The sequence below is a fragment of the Anopheles funestus genome, chromosome 3RL (genome assembly GCF_943734845.2).
Source record: "Anopheles funestus chromosome 3RL, idAnoFuneDA-416_04, whole genome shotgun sequence".
NCBI lineage: Eukaryota > Metazoa > Arthropoda > Insecta > Diptera > Culicidae > Anopheles > Anopheles funestus.
Window position 1 is genome coordinate 12,925,317 of NC_064599.1, and position 23,149 is coordinate 12,948,465.

Consider the following 23,149-nt stretch of genomic DNA (forward strand, 5'->3'; position numbering starts at 1 on the left):
TAAAACATAGGTGACCACCGCTGGTCTGTTTGGTGTGTTTCGGTACCGTATGTGCACCTCAAGTTCTTGGGAAATATATTCCCTTTTCCTTCTGCCCGTGTGTGCGTGTATTCTATCCACTAATTAGGCGTTCAAAACCTCAAATCACCTACGAACGAAATGGCACAGGGTAAGAGTAGGTTTAGGGATGAGGGGAAGGGGGAGGGAAATGTTGTGGAATGGCATGCCAGCCATCATTTACACCCCTCCCCACTCGGTGGATGTGTGTCCGGTGCGGTCAAATTGCACGTGATGTGAAACTAGATTGATTCAAATTCATGTCGATTTCCATCCGGTAACTGCTGCATTGCTGCAATTCCATCGGGAATGTGCACCACTGGCCATGTGGTTGTGTATTAGAAAATCTTTACCCTTCTTCTCTCTTACTCTCTTGCTCACACACAGTCACACAGAGAAGGGATAAAAAATCTATCGCACCCGGAAGCTCACTCCATTTTGCCCCCAGATTTATGCTATAAAAATACCACCAATAAATATGCGAAACCGCTGAGAGTCATTTGGAAAAGCGGCTTTTCCGAAATGCGGTAATTAGAATGTAAGCCCATGATGCTGCTTGTGGTTGCAGTTCAGCAACACCCCATGATGCACCCCGATGCCGATAGACGCCATCCAGCTTCTACTACTGTCATCATTCGCAACACTCTTTTCCACTCATTTTCGCCGTTGAGTATATGTATGTATGTGATTTTTTTAACGATTGCACTGTTGCACATGGGAATTTGGATTTCTACCAATCGTGAAGCGATGCATTTAATCGGAGGAAAATTTCCAATTGCCCAAATTAAAGGCTGTGTCGATGATACTCGTCTGTGTGTTGAGTGTGGGCTTTTTAAACCTTTAAACGATCACACACTCCGGAGCATTGGTGACTCTGGGACGCTACTTCTGGTGCATTTAATTTGTCTCGCCAACACACATGGGTTGTATCCCTTGTTTCCATTTTTTGAATCATGTTGTTTTCCCCTCTTTTTGCTACTTTTTTGCAATCAATGGATAAGCTTGTACGATGAAAGTAAACCGGTACATTCAAGAGAGTGATCAGTTTTCAACTTGAAAAGCTGTTTTCTAATATCCTTTCGCTGCCAACCATTGTGTGTCGTAAAGCAGGCTTACCGTGTGCTAGCAGGATGGCAAAAGTGAGTGATTCAATTCCCTAGAAGAAAAAAATGGTACACGGAAAAGCACAGCGAAAAAAAACAACACGATCAGCGAACATTTTATTTTCCACCACTTTTCCGGCAGCGCGAAAGATGATCCTCCCCGACGATGGTGGTGCTTCTCACAAAACCCCCGGCTAAGGCTTTGGTCTGGAAATTGCAACAAAATTGCATCTTTGATGATAAGCTAACAATGGCACACCGAGACGAAACTTGCTTGCGAAAACTCTTTCCGAATGGACAGGAAAAGTAAATTTGTTTGCCGGGATGGTGGAATGGAGTTGGGAAGGAAATGCAAACCCCCGAGTACGATGGAAACGGATCCGGAAGTTTTCCAACCAAGCTACGGGTAGCATATACATATATTGGGAAACGAGGAACGGCTTCGTGTTGGTTGACTGATGATGTCGAAGAAAATGATGTTCCGAGTGTTGCCAGAGATTGATGATTATGGAAACCATAACCAGCAAAGATAAGGACGATGATCCGGATGCAGCATTACGGAGCAGCTGATGATGATGATAGTAGTACGTATTTTTGTTGATTTTTCCATTCTTCACCAGTACCATGGGGGGAAACTTTGTTTTGTTTGAAATTTAATTTTAATGCAATCCCCTAAGCTGCTTGCTATGGGAAGGCTTATAGTTTGTTGGCAAACACAGCAAATCGATGGAAGCGATGTGGGATGTTATTTAAATTTCTTGAGTCTTTACCGTTCAGATTATAAAACTTGATTGTTTTTCAGTTTTCTTTACTTTTATTAAATTTCTATTGAAGGATAAAAATGATCAAACGAAGTTTGGTAAACAGAAAACAACAAGAGCATTCTTTAACGCATAATCTACTACATTAAAGGGTTTTCGAATAAAACTAGAATAGTATGAGCCGTTTCTGGGATCTATTCCCAGTTGAACACTTAATGTGTCAACCGAGAAAGTTGTGAAATTTCATTTTCTTTGAGCAAGTTGTAGAACAACTCGTCACATTCTAGTTCAACTTGAACAAAGCCCAGAAAGCCCTGCATTTACTAAGCAATAAAGCGCCCTCTGTTGGAGAAAGCATAACCCAACCATCTAAACATCCGATAGGGAACATTTTTGTGCCGATATTTCGTGCCCTTCCGGATGGGCATTCCACGGCCTGAACGGATCTCAAGTGGCTCTCTTTTGTTGGGTAGCTGCGTAAAGCCAACCTTCCGCGAACCAACGCTACGCGGATTATTATACGGTTCAGTTAACAGCGATTATGCTCAAGTGAGCAATTCTACAAACCGGTGCCCTTCCTGGCACAGCAACACCTCAAATGGCCACCGCTCCTAAAAATCATCCGCACCAACCTTTTGCAGGAAGGTGTGCGAAAGGAGAAAAGTGGCCGCCAGAAGGAAATTTTCCATGCTCGCAGTGGAAATTGCTTAAAACATGGCTTGAAACAAAAAACACCCCCCGAATGTTAAGAAAGAGAAAGAAAAGTTCGAAGTAAAAATGAAACAAAAATACTTTCCAATGTATATTCACGCGGCGCACTCGTTATCATTATTGCATTTTAAATTGAAACCATAAATTTCGTCCACTTCTTGTGAGTTTGGGGTGCACTCCTCGTGAATTGTTGGACTGTGCCCAGAGCTGAGACAGGGTCGTGTGCCCGGGTGTGCCGGGTTGTGAAGGTGGATAAAAATTGCAACATATTTATCATCCTAGGGTTTGTTGGTTCGTTCGCTCGCATGCCCACACGCCGACGGTTTCTTTTTTTCGTGTTCACTTTTCACGCCTTTTTATAGCACGGTACCCGATAACACGGAGTGTCCATTTAGTGACTGTAGTTTTGTTTATTTTTTTTTGTGAATGAACGAGTTTAGCGTACAAAATGGGGGGTTTTTGTGCGATTAGTCTGTGTATTTTTGTGTCCCCTTTTTGTGTGGGAAATTCATTTCCGGAACAGTTTAGATGTTTAAGTGGATTTGTCTGTGTGTTAAAGAGGATTTGAATTGTTGGTTCTTGTTGCGTCCAGCAATCGCAGACTTCTTTCCTTATTTAATTGCGACACTTTGCAGTTTTTTAACTACACATTATGTTATATATTAACTATATATTTAAAATATCCTCTGCTTTCTCACTGAGTCGCTAGGAAAAGATCAGGCTTGGCGCCAGCTTCAGTGGGCCTTTTATTCAGCGACACTCATCCAACTCAGCTTCACCCAGCTCACTCAGCCGAAATACTTGCTACATGACAGCAAGCGCCTTCTCGCGGGAACGCGACGTGTCGCTGCCAATACTTCAATTGAACCGTTTAATCGAACAGCCTTTGCATATTGTTCAAAAATAAAAAAAAGATTACCAAACGAGTTATCATTGGCAGTTATAATCATGGAGACAGTAATACAATTATTTTCTCTAATAAATTAATTTCATTTAGTAACTTTTGAAATTAATCATCCTCAAGTACTGACTTTCAACGGCAAACTGACAGCAATCACTAGCCGCGATCAGCAGACAGGATATAAACTAAAAACGCTAAACCGAAAAATAGAAGAAAATCCCAAACAAATTTAACTATCAAGAACCTTGTTCGACGGCAAATAGCTTTGAAGCATTATTTTCCGCGTTCGTGTGGATAAAGAGGTCCTGTATGATTTTTTTTTGTTTGAAGGTCAGTTGTGATCGGATTCATCCATTTTTTTTCAGCGGTCCGCTAAAGCTACTGGAAGAACAATCGAAACAGTATCCAACCATCCCTGAAACGAGCAGGCTAAATGAAGGCAAACGCGAGAAAAAAACAGGCCACCTTCTATCGCTGGGATGCCATTTCATGCCGAGGTTCCAAAGCAATCTGCGGTGAATAAAAACTAAATCCGATTTGTGGATGGTTTTTCTTTTTTTTTGACACAAATAATTCCATTTCGTGACCATACTTTTGGGGCTGTTCGCATTCTCGTACCCATAGACGGGCATGAAGCCAGCAGAAATTTGCGCTTTTTTCCGTTCTCCGGTCTGGTTTTTCCAACGACGGGAAAAGATTTATCTCTTGATGCTTCTCTTGCTGTAGAGTGAGCTTTACTGGTTTTTTTGTGACATACGAGGGGGAAAAAAGCATACACGACCCGACCGGTGGATATGCTCGTTTGGTTTTTCGGGCAGAGGTTTAGTGTTTTGCCAAACAACGCACAGACAAAACAACATAAACACACACACACTGACAAGGGAATTGAAGAAGATACGCAAAAAGCCAAACATTATTTTTTTTCTTCGTACTTCCCATCTGCATCATGCACAAAAGTTAAGAGAGCTTTTAATGGCAGACACTCGCTTGTTTGTAAACCACCACAATTCTGCAATTGTGTGTGATATCACACTGTTGCGAGCCAAAAAAAGGTAACTTTGTGACTGATTTTTTAGAACCATAAAATAATTTTTTTAAAAAACCTTCAAAAAGGTAGAGCATAAGACGATTTAGGGAGACGACTAAAAGACATAAAAAGAGCTTAAAAATTTGTAGAAAAGAAGCAAAAATAAATAAAAAAAAAAAACATTGCAACTAAAGAAGAAAAAAAAAACTCCACTTCCAACACACTTGAAATTGATTTTAACAACTTGATAAAGCAATCAATTTTGATATCGGTCCGTTCTTATGGCAAATCGATCCCCGAGCAAAATATCACCTTAACGAATCGTTCCTCAACATCGATTACAGCTTGACATCGAATTTGACTTTATAACCTACCATCGGTTTTATGCGAAACTGAAACGATTTTGTACGCAAGGTGATTATGGTTACTGCAGTCACAAGAAGAAGCCACAGATGGAGGCGCAACACAAAAAAAACTACTAGCTCAACGAAAACGAAATGGCGACGAAAAATCATTCTTTTTTCCCATTACGACTCAGCTGGTAAGCCAGTTTACCTTTACCTACGCGAAAGGTCCTTTTAAAATGGTTTTTCAAGAGCCGTCGTGCGTTTTTTTTCAGTCAAGTCTTTCCGTCCTTTCGTTGGACAAGTTCACTTTACACAGACAGGCACAAGGTGAGTGCCCCCCTCTAGGCTTTTTCCCAAAATGCCCGCCAGAACTTTTCCCCAAAAAACCGTACGCAGTTCGTAAATCGATATAAATAAATTGAATTCATATTTTATGAACCTCGGCCTTCAATTCACAGATGCACAGAAGGGACTCACTTGTGATGGGAAAATGTGGCCTTTTCAAACATACAAAAAAATCACATCAGTTTTCCCCTACGGAAAGAATCGTATACGATTGGGAAGGCAGCAAAAAAGCCCTTCAAACCGATGTGGGGTTCGTGCACAATCCTATTTGATGGGATAATGATGATTTACTGTACGCTTTTTTGCGAACCTATCCAACGTGGTACTGGCAAAGAAAATTTGGTTTAATTCGTAGAAGCAAAAATCATACATGACCTCGATCAACCTATTTTTTGTTGCATTCCCAAACAAAACTTCAAAAGAACATAATGCTCCACAGCATACAATACAAGCTCTTTTTTAAAACAATTTTACCCAAGGAAATGGCTAAATTAAAGCCAGTACATCTTAACGTACTTCCACTGGACGGGTGATAAATGAAGCAAAGTTTTCACCTAGAGTCATTTCTTTCGAGGGACGCTAGAATTTGCATGTTAATGTACGTTCGGGTGCTTTTGCACCTCTGGCTAACCTCTGGCAGCTTAGCAACTTGTTCGCACCCCAACATCCCCCCCCCCCCCCCCCCGGTTTCTAGCTGGCTCTTCGTGTAAATCGTACCAAGTTTTCCAACACACAGTGGAACTTATTTACGGGTTTTGCACCATATTTCCCGTGTCTCTCATTAGTTTCACCGTTCCTTCCATTTTCCTTCTTTTCCGTTACACTAGGGACAGGGACGGCACAACAGAGCGGAACAAAAATCGTACAACTGACACACACAAAAAAAACCGTCCAAAGACAATCGACAACAAAGTTCCTACTGTTTTTATTTCCCTCTTTTTTGCCTACCAGGACCAGATGTTTCCCTTTTTTTTGGAAGAATCCGGTTTGGCGCAGTACGAAGAAAGTGTGAAACTTTTCAAACGCGATCTTTCCACGTTCGTTTCGCTGCAAAAGCGTTGCCATTTGAAATAGTACAAACGAAAACGGGGAGGCTGAATTTCCTCCTTTTTTTCTTTTTTTTTTTGGTAAACCAACGAAAGTAAACCGTACCGTGGGACTTGTTGGAAGTTTAGTGAAGTGAATATAGCGCAGAAATGCGGACTTACCTATCATTAATAAGGCAGCAGTAAGATGGGAAGTTGGTGAACCGGCCAAACCCGTCGCACCGAGTGCGGCACCGCCCAAGGCACAGGCAACACCACCGAGGGCCACCACAGCTATGAGCGCCCGTAGCGGTGGTCCTGCGAACCAATGGCCACAGCATCCTTTACGCGATCGTTCCGATGGTGAACTGTAAAGGAGGAAATTTAAGAAGAAGTAAAAAACACAAATTAACTATTTTACTCAATTTAATGGTTTTACCTTTTATGTTGAATCTTTAAATCAGCGTAAAATACAATAGGCTTACAGACTGGTGAAACGATATCCTGCTCAGAAAGCTTTGGTCCCATCCCGCCGGCTTTATCGTCAACAGCAATTTTGCTGCAGAATCATTGTAACGAACGCAACATGCGCCTTATGTGTACACATGTTTTATTTCCAAAGGTCTGCCAGCTGTTGTCGTTCCCTTTTGCAGTAAGTGAACAATGGTACCGAAATTGGAGAAACATGATTAAAAGCCTGCCATCAATAATGGCAAAAATTTAATCGCAAATCCTTGTGCCGTGCATGTTGAATTGGATTAATTAATTATTTAACTCTTGTTTGTGTTTGTCTTTACAGCCACCGTGCGGGGAGGAGGAGCGGAATGGAGAACACTTTATGGGTATGTTTTGTAGCTTTCATCCAGTTGGTCGATGATTGATGATTGGAGGTGGGGATATGGGGTCCATAATTTTAAGCAGTCAAAAATGTGTTTTTTTTCCTCGTACAAAAACACACACAGCAGATAAATGCATTGTTGCGGTAGTTCGGTGCATGTCGGTGCATAAATCTCGCCATTTCGTTCTTCTTGCCAATCGAGAAAAAAAACATTCCCAAAACCCTCATTCGTTTGCTGGGCGAACATACGAACGTACGTATGGAAAACCATTTTCGCGCTTGATGTTTCATTAGCATAAAACAGGCCTGTTTTTCCCAAGTTTGCAACAGTGATATCCACACGCTGGTTTTTGTGCCCCTTCGTTTGAGGAACGATAATGTTATCTACGCTTTTTTCTCTTATTGAAATGTTTCACCGACCCGGAACAACATGTTCTGAGGTTCTGGAGTTTTACATTTATTCTAGTTGTTTTCGGTGTGGAAAAGGCTGAAATTTGCAATGCACACGCTTGTTACATTGTGATTGTAATACATGGAAACTATGTTCGAAATCAAGTTTTTCCCCTCTTCTGTTAGAACCGTTTCCCGGAAGGGAGACTGATGTATATATATACGGGAAAATGGAAATTAGCATCTTTGCAACTGTGGAAATGTAGCTTTCCAGCAAAAGAAACGAACCGATGGATTTAGGTTTTGTGTAGTGATGGGTACTCCGGTGTTGGATTCATGGATCCACTCCAACTCCGACGTTTAAAAACCGCATTGAACTCCAGGAGAAATGCAGAGTTGACTCCGAATTACTCCGGAGTTGGTACCGGAACACTCCGGAGTTATCTCCGGATTAATCTCCGATTTTAACTTCGGATTCAACTTCGGTTAGTGGCCGGTCGCAGCTAGTTGTTTTTAAAACCTGCTCAATATCCTTCTCAACCAACCACTGCAATCGTCAATAATGTCGGAGTTACTTCGGAGTTAAACCTAACCCTCGTCCGGACGTTTATAATGCCGGAGTTACTCCGGAGTTAAATCTCCGGAGACCCCACTCCCCCTTCCCGGGTCGTTTGTAATGCCGGAGTTACTCCAGAGTACACTCCGAAAAATTTCGGAGTTTGATTATTCCAACTCCAGGAAATTCGAGGACTTACCCATCACTAGTTTTGTGTTTGCGCAGAACGACGATTCCTTCTTGCCCAACACAACAACAGAAACAATCTCTTTATCTCCACACACTCGTTATGATGTGCAATCCCAAAAAAAACCGGGTGGAACATTGCTCCACAGCACATAAACACCACAATGCATTATTCCACCTTTGCGGACCCTCGTCAACCTGAACGGCAACCACAATCATAACAGAACTATGATTTTTACGATGTTGTTTACACTGCATATAAGTGCCACATATCTGAACGTATGGAGCGATATTCGTTTTGCCTTTTCTCATATACACACACACACACACACACATTGGTAAAGATAACGTACAACATTTTATGACCAAGACGCCTTTGACCAGGCGGGTTAGAAATAAATGTCACCGACGTAACGTCATTAAGCCGTGAAAATGACATCGGTCAAGTTGGGTTTCCTTCCTTTTTGGCGACGCTCAGTAGATATGTTGAACATCTTACGTCAAGCCTAAGATACTCGAGAGCATTCACCCTCTTCGCCCGGCAAAAAAAGGATACGTTTATGGCAAGTTGAGAGATAGCCGGAACTGAGGTGGAAGTTTTGCGAATGACCATTAGGTCGTCCGAAAAGTAAAGGAGTTTGAAAGAGAAACTAAAAACTATTTTTTTGTTTTGGCCAAAGGACCTCAACTTTAATGGTCCAACTTTCCCATGTTGTGAACCTTGGGATGGAGTTGCTTGTTTGTTTAGCTCGTTCATCTTCGAACTCCTCTGCGGACTATTAAGTTTGGTTTTATGCTAAAACGATGTTCAATAAAACACAACTTGATAAACTCCAAAACAAAAGGTGGATCATAAAAACAAAACTTTCTCCATAGCTGGATTTGGTGCCGTTGTTCACATGTCTTTTACTGCTCAAGTCATTTGAGGATGTTTTATTTCTACCAAAAAGGAGTGGTATACCGCGGACAGGGTGTTGCAATTGCAGATACAATCATTCCACCCACTGGTAGCAATGTTAGCAATACCAACCATCGGAATGAACATACCGAACAGTGAAACCACAGACACAACAACCGCTAGTCAAGAATTTTCATCGGAAGCAATCCAGCACAACGCGCTTGAAATTCCCAAAAGCACCGTCGGAATGTTAACTGGGCGCCGTAAATTAACCACAATCAACTATCGAGGGTTCGGTTCGATTCCGACCGTCAGCTAATTATTTGCACTCGAAGGCACACCAACGAGAAAACCGCATCGAGCCCACCCATCTACTACCCTTCAACCAGATGGAGAGGGCATACGTATCGGCATCATATATCCAAAGCTGAAGCCACAAACTAAGCACCGTCACAAACATGCCACCACGTAACGGAACTGCCCGTACTGGTAATAGGTGTGCGGTTACGTCAAAGGTGTTCTCCAGTGTGAAGAGCATCTTGGCGAGATGAAGAAAATCAGCCGGTTCGATACATTATGGATTCAAAACGGGTCGACTGCCGAGCGGGGCCTGAAACCAACCCAATCAATGCGAAATGTCAACAATATTATTGTTACGTGCTAATTAATATTGATTACCGCTTTGGATGTCAGAGACCGAAGGGACACCTGGTGGAGTTCGGGTTCCACAACGGGGTCTCGTCACTAGTGCTTCTGAGGAGTTCCGGCCTTTGTGAGTATCATGAGAGTAGGTGGTAGGCGATCTTGATTGCTTCTGTAGCTGGACACTGATTACAAAATTAACTATGACACTTCTCCGGACACTGGATGCACTCATGGCAGTGAAGGTTGATCACGCTGGTACGGTACATAAATCATACTCGTGTTGTTAGGGACGTTAATCGATTGCCGTCAAATCTACATATTGCAACGATCGTAGAAGCGGAACAGATTAATGGTAATCATTCACCAACAAGTAGCTCGTGGGAATTGCCAAAACCAAGAAGATAATTAAATAACAAAGCAAGTAAACGATGAACCTTCTTCAGGCTAATCCGATTCGTCTTTGTTGTCTTTGTGGTGGAAAATTCAGTCCCTCAAATTGCATAACTAAATTGTGGCAAGCGAAGAAAACCAAAAAACCCGAACAAAGTTTAAGACAAAACAAATCAACAAAAAGAAAATTAAATTCTTCCTCTTTTGTCAACATTTCGCTTTGCTGGCGGGTTTAATTGGAAAATTGTTTCTTCATTCATTACAACCATAATGTTTCCTTCACAGTCACTGACAGCACTCGTTTTCGGCATTAAACCCATCCCGGTACGAACTTTCTTCGCTTGCATCATTCCAGTAAGGATAGCAAAAAAGGGACACAAAACCACCATTAAATGGTACCGAGGGTTTTTTTTTGTTTAAAGACTTAATACCGTGCCAGTACAAGTATGCCTCAAGTTTGCTCCCCTGCCCATCCGGCTGCGAATGGAATGAGTCGGCACAACATAATCCCACAGCATGGATGAAATTTATGATGCAAATTGAAAATACGTTTCATAACAAGTGGGATCATAATTAGAGAAAATGTTGCAGTTCCAGCGTTTCGCAGCCATGAAACCAACCTCGAGGACATCCTGGGGTGGTGGTAAAGTATGAAAGGCACACATACACCACACACACGCATAATCCGCAAGTGATATTCAATTTAATTATTCACACCTTGATGACAAGCACACCACCCCGAACAACCACGGGACAGAATGGCCAACAATTTGGATGGTGCAAATAGAGAGGTACTACGGGTTTTTCAAACCAGACATCAGATTGATGGTTATGGGGATTTGAAGCAATTGCGTTGTGAAAGAGAGAGATAGAGAGAAATGGTGGTTTGAGGAGGGAAAAGAAGTTAAAGGTTACCGTTTACGATGAGTTAACCGTAAATGGCACACAAATAGCAATATTTTATCACACCTAATGTTAAGTTGTTCCGCGCAACGGTGAAGAAATTGGAAGAGGCCTTTCCCACTGAAAGACTTATTACCGGTAACAATGTGCGCTTTATAGGTCTATATAAAGACATTAAAATGAAGCTAAAGATATTTCAATTAGGGAAATCTTTTAAAAATAATTACCGACATAATCACGGACTCCTCTGTTTAATGAGTGACATCCACAGTTATCTAATTTTAAATGCAAACAGTATTTACAGGAGTTTTGAAATGAAATGATAAAGTTTGAACCATTTTTTTGACCCCGAATGTGTGGAAGGTCTATAATGACGAGGTTTAAAAATTGTACGAGAAACTCACTATCGAACAGCGAATTAGATTCGTCTGATGATGTCATGCGAATGACACCGGTCGAACCAGGTAAAATCTTTCTAGATCTTCGACATGGACAGAGGAGCCGCGTGGTAGATCCCAATCGGGAAGGAGCGATGACGTTGAAGAGTCCACCAGAAATCCCAGGATGATGGATTGACAAATGACGACGACGAATTTGAGAGGTTTAGACCACTCCTGCATCCTGATAACTGCCTGATTGCGACAAGAAGGATGTGTTAGTTGAGAAAGCTTTGTATAAGAACGATTGGATTTTTCTTTGGAATCATTGAATTGGAAGATCTTGTAGGAGAACCTCAGAAATTCTTGTGACCGCTTTGGTAGACAGAGTCTAAGGACATGACGGCGATTTCTGGTTTAGTCTACTTATGTTTACCAGGATAGTCAGTCAGTCTATGAGGAGACTGTGGTCCAGAAGAGAATTGATACCCAATCCTGTCATCACATACACCGGCGGGAAGTGCATTTCTGGATTCTTTTCAAATTGAAGTAGAGTAGAGTAGATGTGGAATCTTCTTCATCTTACGATTTGTGTCATCAAAGGATAACAAGTATTAAAACATCAGCCCTTGCGATCCAGATGAGATTTGATACCCGGTCCTGTTGTGTGGAACTGGCGCCATTTATCACATACGCCACCGGGCCCGCCCCCAAGACCACATGTAAAAAGCAAATACATATTCTCTTGCTTCATGTACATATACCGACTTTAACCTGTACCTCAGTGTAGTCGCCCTTCTTCACCTTTCGGTTAAATCACTTACCACCAACAAAGGACAACAAGCGTTACAAACAAATACTTCACAACGCGACATGCAAAACTTTCCACGTTGGAAATATATGTACAAATGCTCACAATGGAGCTGTAACATTGTAGTACTGTTGGGGAAGAAAACCAACAACAAAAAACACACGCACACAACACTCCAAACCACGAACAAAAACATCTCAATAACGAAAGCGTGACAGCGCTATAAAGCTGCTCAGTAAAATGAGCACGTCTGTGCCCAAAAATCCCCATCCAACCCGTCGGGTTGGTGCCAGCTTGCACCAATATCCGTACCATTTCCATCGACGTCGAGGCCCATTTCATTTGCAAAATGCGAAACCATTTCCCCCATGTGTGCGCATCCATCCAGCAAACACACGCGCGTTCGTCGAATCTAATTTGATGCTTCGATAAAATCTCTCCAACAAACCAATTGTCCCCCCAAGGGGGGAGTTGCAACAAGAACCGTTCTGTATTTACCGGCTGTGATTTGGATGGCTCACTTCCGGTGAGTGCGTTTTTGTGCGACATCCTTCCCGTTAGTGCACGGATCATTGATTAACAGTCCGATTGCTCGGTTCTGTAACACATAAAGCGGACACGTCGTGCATGTTTTCCATCCGATCCTTGCCAACGGTTGACCGGTAAAAGGCTTCACGTCTGGCAACCAAACCAAAGCTAGCAAAACCCAATTGACAGTGGACCACTTTTCGTACCACTTCGTTTGTTTGCTCACTGTCAAAGCGGGCCACACATTAGCATGCAATTGAGGGTATACGAAGTTATGTGAATACTCTCCCGGAAACATTTAAACCAACTTTACTCATCTATTAAAATGTGCTTGTTTTATAGCTCACAATACAGGAAAGTAATAAATAAAACAATCTCCATTCGGTGTATTTTCTTTATAATTAATTTAACTCCTTGGAAGCGAAGATCTCGCGCCATGTTCTATTGTCATAAATATATTAATCTCACAAACGTACACCACAAAAACCAAACTGTAAACAATTTCATCTGCAAAATCAATTTATCACCCAACATCACACCATAGCTGGGGGTTTGCTGCCCTCCTGAAGGCGTTCCAGAAGACATTCATAAATGTCAAACCTAACGCCTAAAGACCTGGGGTGGTTACAGCTCCCTCTTCAAGGTTCGTCGCTTGCACATTGCTACCCGATGCACTGTAACGCTTAAGCACTCTTTCTCTCTCTCTCTTTCTCTCGGCAAGTAGACCCGGTTTGTCGTTCATCGCAATAATACAAAGGGAAAACTCATATTTATCATAATCGTAAACAGAAAACATCTGCTGGGAAAACTCTACCTTGAGGAGGGGATGTAATGGGGAGAAGGAATCTCGGTTTTTGGGGAGCAACATATTCTTGGGAAGGAGAAGGTGTGCACGTGTGCGAAACGATGCGAGCAAGCATCATGCAGGAGTATGTATAAAAGGACATTGTTCTTCAACCCCCAAGAAACGAGTGGGCAACAGAGCTTGGTTGCCTTTACTTCGTATCTCGTTGTAGCACAAAAACTTGTGCAAAATCTTCGATGACAATATCCGTTCCATTCTTTCGGTGGTAGCATAAATTCCTGGTTTTTATATTGCTTATGAAATATTGTTGTAAATTAAGTAATTTTATGGGAATGTGTCCCACCTTCCGTGATCCTAGCAACAACAAAAGTACGAAAGAAAGCAACAAGAACAAAAGCTTCTTCGTCCCAGGATTCATGTTATCATGAATTTTGAATGTTCACTCTCTCACTATCGTTCCTATCCATTGTGGGTGTTTGTTGTTGTCTGATGGTGCCCCAAAACAGTGTCTACTTTTCTACATCCTAAAACTCAAAAATAAAACATTCGGCGGGTGGGATAATATTCGAAACCTCCATCGTACGGCGTTAAGATAATACAGATTTTGCCATTTCGCCAGACCAGACCATTCAAACCCATTTTCCCTGCCCGAACGATTTCGGGCCGCCGCCGCCTCCGTCGTCGATAACGACAACAAATGGATGTTCGACAGCAGCGACAAGAACACACCAGCCAAGATAGCAACAGCCTGGTCGTGTAGTGAAAGATCGCAAGGACACTAAAGGACACCTCGATTTGTGGTAAACCTCGACCTCGAATGCTTTTCCGGGGTGGTGTTTTTTTTTTGTTTTTCACTCTTCAAGTGAAATGTATTTTCCGTCTGGTGGATGCTTTTCCTTTCGAATGGAAATCGACACAACATTCAATGGGTCCTATTCACACCACGTGCCTCCACACCGGTATGTGTACACTGTATGTGTCGTTTGGAAACATTTTCCACGACCAAACTTTCGGAAAACGATTCCGGAAACGATTGACGCCAGGCAGTAAAGGAACGCTTCAGTAACGGTTTTCTCAGGCATCGTTTTATCCTCTCATTGGCACCAAAATCACGTTCCGTTACGATCGAGAAAAGGCGGTTAGTCGTGTGTGTGTGTGTCGATGCCATTTTGCCAGCCAGCCTTGCCATACTAGTTCAATTGCGTCCCACCCACCCACTGAGACAGCACCCCGATGGAAGACAGGAATTTTCTTTCGGGAAACCATTGGCGCCGTTTCTTGAATCCTGGCAAAAGAACTATAACACAACCCCGAGCGCCTTAATACCGTACACGAGTGTTTGGAGTGGAATATTTTAGTAAACCTTCCCCTTCTAATTCCATCCCTCCCTCCAATCTTCCCCCCCCCCCCAGCCTTGTGGTTTGTTAATAGGTAAAGTTTTCTTCACCGAAACAGCGAAATAATCGATAAGTGGTTCGTGAAAAGCGTTCGTAAAGCGATGCTGCAACAGGGAAAACTAATTAGAAAATTGGATACACGTTGGAAAAAGGGGAATAAATACTTCCTTTTTTTCTGGAAACAAAACAAAAAAAAAAACAGGAAACAACCCGGATACGGAAATGTCAACGAAGTAAAACTGTTTTCCTAAGCTTACTACTGGAAGTGTGCTTAAAAGTTTCTGCTTTAGCTTAAGAAAGCAAACAAAGATGGAATTGGAATGTTTTTTTTTTTGGCAAAAATAAATTCAAATGTATCACTTACAAACTTTTTTAAAGTATTTTAAACTATAACGCACACTTGCACAAATAGTAATTCTAGTGTTAAGGCTTTAAAAAAAATGGTTACCACCCTCTCGGGCTCGGCCGCCGCCTAACTTGCTAACTTGCTAACAACTTCATTCAACATAATTTGCACAAATTAAGACCCCGTGCGGGAGGAAGTAAGTGTTATGAAGTGCTGTCTATATACACACACTTTTTTTGTCTCTCTACTGTCTCTTTCTCTTTCTCTCTCATCGTATCGTCCCATTTTAAACGCCACGTCATGCCCTGTCGTTCCCAGCGACACCCAAGGTTTCACTTTCAGCTCTTCGGTTTTCCTTTCCCGCTTTGCAGTGAGGATAAACCACCCCGTTAAAATAAGCTTCCCGGTTTTTCACGTGAAATTGGGGGGAAATTTTTTTTAAAGAGTGTGAGACTACTCGTTGGAAAAGTTATGAGTTTATCTGAAGCTAGAAATGTAAGCTGTGCATGGAAACATCCACCACTCTGTATACAGAACAAAAAAAACGCGGAAGGAAAACCTTCCCTTAAACAAGTTTCCTTCCTTGGTAGGAGGAGCACACTGGCACTGACAAGTAGCGTCAACGAACGGGAGCCGCCGAGGGTTGAATTACGGATCATAATTGCTGGTTCGACCGGGCGGCTGGTGGAAAATTTCGAATGAATTGTGAATGTAACACCGATGCCAATGACGTTGACAAACGGTTTGCGTGTGAACGTGAGTTACCGAAAGAGAGAAGAAAAAAAACCACTAGTTCCACCTCACATTCCTACAGCAACTAATGAGTCCTCAGAGGATGAATTAAATTTTGACGCATTGCACCGGTGCAAATTGCTTCCAGCGGGAATTATGAATTCGATACACTCGATGGTGACAGAAAAGTTTTTCCTTCGCCACTTTTGATAAGGAAACTAAAGCAAAACCAACAACAAAAAAACTTCCTCTTATCGCCAAATCCAACGTACGAAGCGAAAACACGAGCGCACTAAAATAAGTCATAACTTTGCGCAAACTAAAACGCTTCGGCAAAAGCCCGACCGGGACGGACTCGTCTCGTCTCTTATAGCTCGTCATTATCATAATCATCATCCGACACCAACCATTAGGCCACATTCGAAACGATTTCGCTACCGGGTCGCTTCTTCCTCAAAAACCAGGCCAGGCCAGGTGCGGGAGGTGCTAATCTGCATACGATTTTAATAAAAGTTTATGTCGGTACCGTTGCCGACTCCCCCGGTAGCCCATGATTATCTTCATCATTTAGTTTATTAAATAAAATCTTCCACCCAGTGTCCTCTTTCTGATGGGGCGAGGACGATATATATATGTGACGCATGCAAGGACACCTAAACCATTTAGCATTTGGGGAAAAGGGGAGAAATCTTCGAGTGGGTGGTAACGGGGTGGGAACCATTTTGTACCGCCGTACATAATAAACCCCACTAAACGACCACATCAAACGGAAAATTAACCATCAAACCACCGGACTTGGGAACGTTGAGGTTTAGTTGAAAACTAATTTTCATCATCAACATCAAAACATCCATCCGCCACACACATTTGCACAGTTGACAGTGTGCCGATTCGATTCCTCCCCCATCTCATTTTGTTTAACCTTGTGTGTGGGGAGGCAAAAACTTGTGTGCAAGCGTCACCAGGACGACACGATTCTCAATCTGAATTCCTTCATCACCGCGTGTTTGCTTTATAAGCCAGCCACTGTGTTTGGATTTAATCTAAACCCAACAGAAACAGTACATTAGTATGAACGATTTTTGGGACAAAAAGGAAGGAAATTCAATGGTCGTATTAAATTATGCAACCAAACCGTTCTTCAACCGGCAAAGTTGTTAGATTGAGCCGTTAACTTCTTGGTTTTCCCCATGCAAACGATTCGACAAGGGAATTAGTTTCGGTCGATTATGTTCGATTCAATTCCAGTATCTTTGACAGTTTTACGGAACATTTGGAAGATGCGAGGACATGTGTTCCAAGGTTTGCCCATCGCAGAAAAAAAACCCCAGATATTGAAATCTCTATTCCTTCCAGCAGCCACCAAACGCAAACCACTTTAACAAATAATGTAAAAAGCATTCGCTTCACTCAATGGAGATTAAAATGTACTTCCATTCGTGGAGTCACAACAAACCATGGGTCGGAAATGACAAATTGTTACCGTCGTGCGGCCGTACCCTTATATTAAACGGAAGGTCATCAGTTTTGCTCGAAAAAAAACGGCATATTCACCGGTAAATCACCGAGACCCATAAATCAATCGTGTCTTAACCCACCTTGACCTAGCACTCCTCCTCTTCGCCGCCGCCCAGCCCTCATCGTCTCCTCAGAACGATAAAGAAGTGATTCTACGGGTTATGGTGGTAAAAAACCGCAACGAAAACGAAGAAGTGCCACTTGTCAGGAAGGGGTTTTACAGCACGGATGGCAACCGTCTACAGACACGCAAATCCCTCAAACGGAACAGAACCATTTTCGATGATTTTAGGTTTGCAAAAGCTTTCGGTTGCTCTGCGGTGTATTGAGTGACCTTAGAGGCTTTTCTCACTTCGTTGGCCAATGCTTACGATGAGTCAAGCGCAATCAACCACCAACTTCATTTGCAAGAAGAGTTGCCTTTTCCCCTCCTAGAAGCTTTTAATGTAGCTCTCGTTTTTTCGTCTCCTCTATGTAACTATCTTCAAACCTTCCTGCTTCTAGTGCAACCCGCATTCGAATTCGTTACAAGCATCTCAAGCTCAAGCAACGATGACCTGCGGGTTGATTGAGTGGCACCCGTCCGAATCCTAACCGTTTTTTTCGCAAAAAACCTTGGACGCTGATTAGCTAAGCCTATCTGGACGATTCATCTAATAATTATAGTACCCACGGAATGACCTTCCGTCAGTCGATGTGATCGCACCGATTTAACGCAGCTTCCGAGTACGAAAATCGTTTAATGTATTCCACCATTAAAGAGGAAATACGGTCACGATTTAATCACCGCAAACCGGTGTGTCGATTAGATTTCGATTGGAAATAAAGCTTATTTGAAACGTTTCCATTTTGCATATCGTAATCGTGTTAGATGGGGACGAGCTGCCTTTACAGCAAAGCTACACCAGGATATTTCATATCGTCTCATACAAAATTACCGGCCCTTGTTTGTAGCTGTCGCAGTAAAATAAACATTCGCGCGCTATGTAAACAACCTTTCCGGTGGGTGAGTTTCAGTTTTAACAAGACAAGAAAAAAAAACAACGCAACTACTCCTAGGTTCGATTCAACAAACATGCAAACATGCTAGCAATATACCATCCCCCCCAAAAAAAAACACTTCCCTCCATTTATTGGTTTTTATGTTTGCAGTGTGCCACAGCGATACTATCATTCCGTTAGTTGACAGTAAAATAAACCCGATAAAACTGATCAAACTACTCCCGGGTTTTGCCTGGCGATCCGGAGGATGACCCGGGTTTTGTTTGTCGATAACATCAAAGCATATGCAGTGGGTGGAAAAGAGCTTAAAACGGGGTTTCCGAGAGCAGCATGGGGAATTTGTGACACTCCGTCCAGCGTGCGGGATACCTTCCGGCAAGTTTGTCTATTTGATTGAAAGCTAAACTCTTCCTCTCAAAAAAATAAAAACACTGTAGCAAATGAGAATAAACACAAGGCGGATATGTACCTAGATGGAGTAAGGGATTATGGCAAAAAATTAATTAATTTTGGATGACAATTCGGAAGCCAAATTGAGGTTGAGCTTGTGTGCATGAAAGTTCCACTAGTACAAATAAATTATATACGAAACTGTTTCCCGTTTGTGTTGCCTTCTGTTTGTACAAAATAGGAACGTGATTGAACCGCAGGAAGACTAAGAGAGCAGCAGGTTCCTCTCCATAATCCATCCGCTTCCACGATTTAATTCCGTTTAATTCGCTCTTTCAATCCGATTCAATCAAAAACATCCAAATCAATCGACATTTTAAGCATTGAAGTACCCGATTTAAGGGATTGGTCTGGTCACTTCAAACCCACTACAAACGCTAATGAAACCTTCAAACAACCGCCATCGAATAGTCGGGTTACAAACGGTGACAATACTGGCCGTACCCGCTTCCCTTTATCCAGCTCATGTTTGACGTTTTAAACAACTAAAACAACGCAATCACACCATATTGCCCGTATTGTCACGTGGTCGTGCACGGAAGCGCAACCTCGACGTCAAACTGGACGCGCGTTCGGTTCTTATGTAATCGGGGCAAAATATTTGCATGTGTGTCGATCGCGCTAAACAAAGGCACCTCAAGTACCCCACGGGGGGACGGAGAAACGATCTGTCTTACGTGAGCTTGCACCGATACCGAATGGCGAATGTGGTTGTTGTTGCATTAGCACGTGTGAACCCCATCAACGTCTCGACACATGGTGGACAAAACCTTGAAACGTTTCACACACCGTCAACAAAACGGCGTAACGTAGCGTTGTCCCTTTGTGGATGTTGAGTTGAGGAGAAGGCACATAAACCCATCTGTGGACATCCCTGAAAGAGGGAGGAAGTGGGAGTAGGGGGTCTCCACATTGGCCAACGCAATCGATTGTGACCTTCACCTCGAACAAATCGAATGAAGCACATACACACACACGCGAAGGTACACGTGCCGCTCAATTTGATTGCTGATGGCGAGCTTTTTATGGTCAAGCATAAATGTGTGTCATTGTTCGGATGGACCTGCTAATGTCACCCTTGTACGTCCCTGACGATGCTAACCAAACTTGGCAGTCGCATGGACGCTCATTGCGCTACCCCATTTGCTGCATTACTTCGGGGACATACTAATGAGCTTCTTACGCTTATGTTCCTTATTATCTGCGCCATCAATATGGGTGGCAAATCTCGAGACTCGCCAGCAGTAGCTTCGTGTCGAGACATTCGAATAAGTGGTCATGAAATTATCCCCAATACATCCAATCGTACGGGTACTTGATTTGGTTTTTGCCCATTTTTTTTTTGAAACACAAAATGTCCCTTTTACGATTCCTCACAAAAGCTTTTCCATCGTGCCGATTGACTAGCCTAAGATCCAGTACAAAGCCCCAAACAAAGCTCAGTTTTTGGGGAGGATTTGCTTGATTAGAACACGAGCCCATTTGGCCCCGGGAGGGGCAAACTTGTCTTGTCCAGCCGAACGGCCGATACCATCGACGCTACCTAATTGACTCATTTCGCATCGGCACGACGAAATCCACAAAGTTTCGCCCGAGATTGGGTTTCCCTACCCCGACCTGGAACGGACGTCCACTTCTATTACGACGAAAAATCCTCCGGAAATGAGATGTAAAAGATGGACCACTACGATAGCAGATTGTTTCGTCCGTCAGGGAATCACTCTTGACAAAAGCCTGCCAATAGGAAAACAAATCCAAACACCGAAGAGCTCTCGTCCTGTTGACGAGATGACGGGCAACGATCTATATATACGCACGGAAGGGACTTATTGATTTTGTTTCCCAGAATGTTTTAAGGTGGGTTGGGTCGTTTTGATTCCGATAACGGTATTATTTACGTGACTGATTTTTCCAACATATCTGTCCGTCGTCATCGTGCCTGACGATGCGAATTCACCGGTTGTCAGTTTGGACTAGAGTGATGGGGGGGGAGGGGCCTCCACAATGTTTCCTGCCGAGCTCCGAACATGGGCTCCGGGCGATGGATGTATATTGATGAGATTCTAACGAGACATGCTTCATTTCGCACGAGGGGTAAGAGTTTTTGGGGGCGAAAGTGTGGAGACTGGGGAGGAGGTATTTTTGAAAAGCTTCCAGATAGGACATTCCCCTACCTCCGATATCACTGGTGACTAGGAGGAAGCTGGGTGTCGAAAATTGGACTATTCAATTTCTTGTTACTTGTCCGGAACTCGTGTCTTCGATTGGCTAGAAGCTTGCGTCACTCCCCCCAAAAAGGAAGAGAATGTCCCTGTCGATGCGTAAAGAAAAAGGATTCCGATACACGACACAAATCATGGACATTGAATGAATAATTTAAAAGATGAAAGGAAGTATCTTTTCGGCATGGTGGAAGAAGACGTCTAGTAATTGAGCCATTTCGACACGACAGTGTGGCTAGACCGATCCGATCATATTATGCAGGTTGGACGAAGTCGTATGAAATATTCAAACAGTCTATCGGGTCGCACGTGTACTATTGATTCGTTGAGAAAACATCAAACGGTTCCCACCAGTATGGGTGTCCTGAGGAGAGTGAAGTTCTAGTTGTACCACATTACGCATGGCAAAGTATGTGAATCAGAGAAGGGCATTAACATGTCTCTTTATTTGCAGTGGAGAAAGATTTGTTGTACATAATTCATCTAAAGTTAACCATGATTTTACTTTAATCACCTTCCATGATGATATTTCCATTGGTCTCCCTCAGTGCAAGACGGTGCCGGTGATCGTGTTAAGATGGTGCAACATACATCCAGAGGTAGTCAAATACCCATCAACAAATCCAACATCAACATTACCCGAGGATCCTTTTATCGACTCGTTGATACTTCCGTCCGTTCCGTAATCAACTGTCTCCGTCTATGTGTGTGCAGCAGCAGTCTCCCAAAAACCGTTTGCGGGACTACATCCAGGAAGTGAACCTATTGGATGTGTTTACATTTTGTCTTTCCCAAGACATGGTTCCCGCATTGCCCGGAATATATCAAAGGGCTCCGTATACGTGAGTGCCACTGATTGGATCTCCATGCGCTACTACGTATCTCGTACTTACTTATTTTCGTTCGAGAGTTCCCTTTTTCTCGTTCCCCTACGTATGTCCATGTTCGATAAATAAACGTTGCTGGGTAAAGAACGTGCGACAAAATAAATATTAACAGTTCATCTTCGAACTGCCACTTCCCGCCACATCTAAAACTCACTCCGCCCGGAACCGGGAACCGTACAGCATTATGGAAACGATTTCCTTTCTAATTTTACTTACCCTCCGCCACTTCCAGATACTGGAACGTCAACGTACACGGTAGTCGGGTTCGGGGTTTTTGGGAAACACAAAACCGGACCAAAAATGCACCAAAAATATCCGCCTATTCCCAATCGGATTTGATGTATTTTCTAGGCGCCTTAAGGCCAGTTCTTAACCTTAATCTTACGGATAGGCTTTCAATCGTCGAAACGAAGAATTAAGTTTTCTCCTGATCCAATCGAATTTATCTCCGAATAGCTGTTGCTGTGCGGACACATCGGAGGAAGGGTTTTCGGTTTGGGATTTTTGATCCTTTTGAAGGTCTCGCGCTTTTGTGCTAATGATGTTTCCAGTGGAGAATACTTCGAGTAGTCTTCAGTTCGATTGACCCATTTCAAGCGGAATGGTTCAACAAAGCGGATATTCAAACTTCGTCAAGAAAAAAAGCTCCCGTAGTTACCTCATCATGCAGTGGGCAAAATTAAATTGCTAATTTTAGGTCCGAAAATGCCCTCCAGGGTGCTGTGGAGCGCTTCAAAGGTATAAGGAAGACCATGGCAAACAAAACAAAACAAAAAAATGGTACTTCCGACCGAAACCGCTTCCATTCGATCGTGGTCATGGTCTCCCGTTATTGGGTATATCGCCTTGAATAAAGGCCTCTGTATATCAAGCTACAACGTGAAGAAACTAAGAGCTTCCTAGCACCGAAATCGAAAGCAAACGCAAAGAAACAAGGGAAGAATCTGAAGCTCAAGGCTTGGCGAAGGGTACGACCCGGTTCGGCAAACGG

At 42.9% G+C, this 23,149-nt stretch overlaps 1 protein-coding gene and 1 long non-coding RNA gene across 4 annotated transcripts in view; one reads left to right on the plus strand and one right to left on the minus strand.

Annotated features, from left to right (window-relative positions):
- Window positions 1-23,149, minus strand: part of LOC125771431 (uncharacterized) — a 133,410-nt gene that overhangs the window by 14,514 nt on the left and 95,747 nt on the right. For all 3 annotated transcript variants that reach the window (XM_049442045.1, XM_049442047.1, XM_049442046.1), the window contains exon 4: window positions 6,461-6,645. In XM_049442045.1, coding sequence (XP_049298002.1) covers window positions 6,461-6,645 — 185 coding nt within the window. The remainder of the gene's footprint in view (window positions 1-6,460; window positions 6,646-23,149) is intronic.
- Window positions 1-23,149, plus strand: part of LOC125771506 (uncharacterized) — a 105,548-nt gene that overhangs the window by 10,331 nt on the left and 72,068 nt on the right. The gene's annotated exons all lie outside the window — the stretch shown is intronic.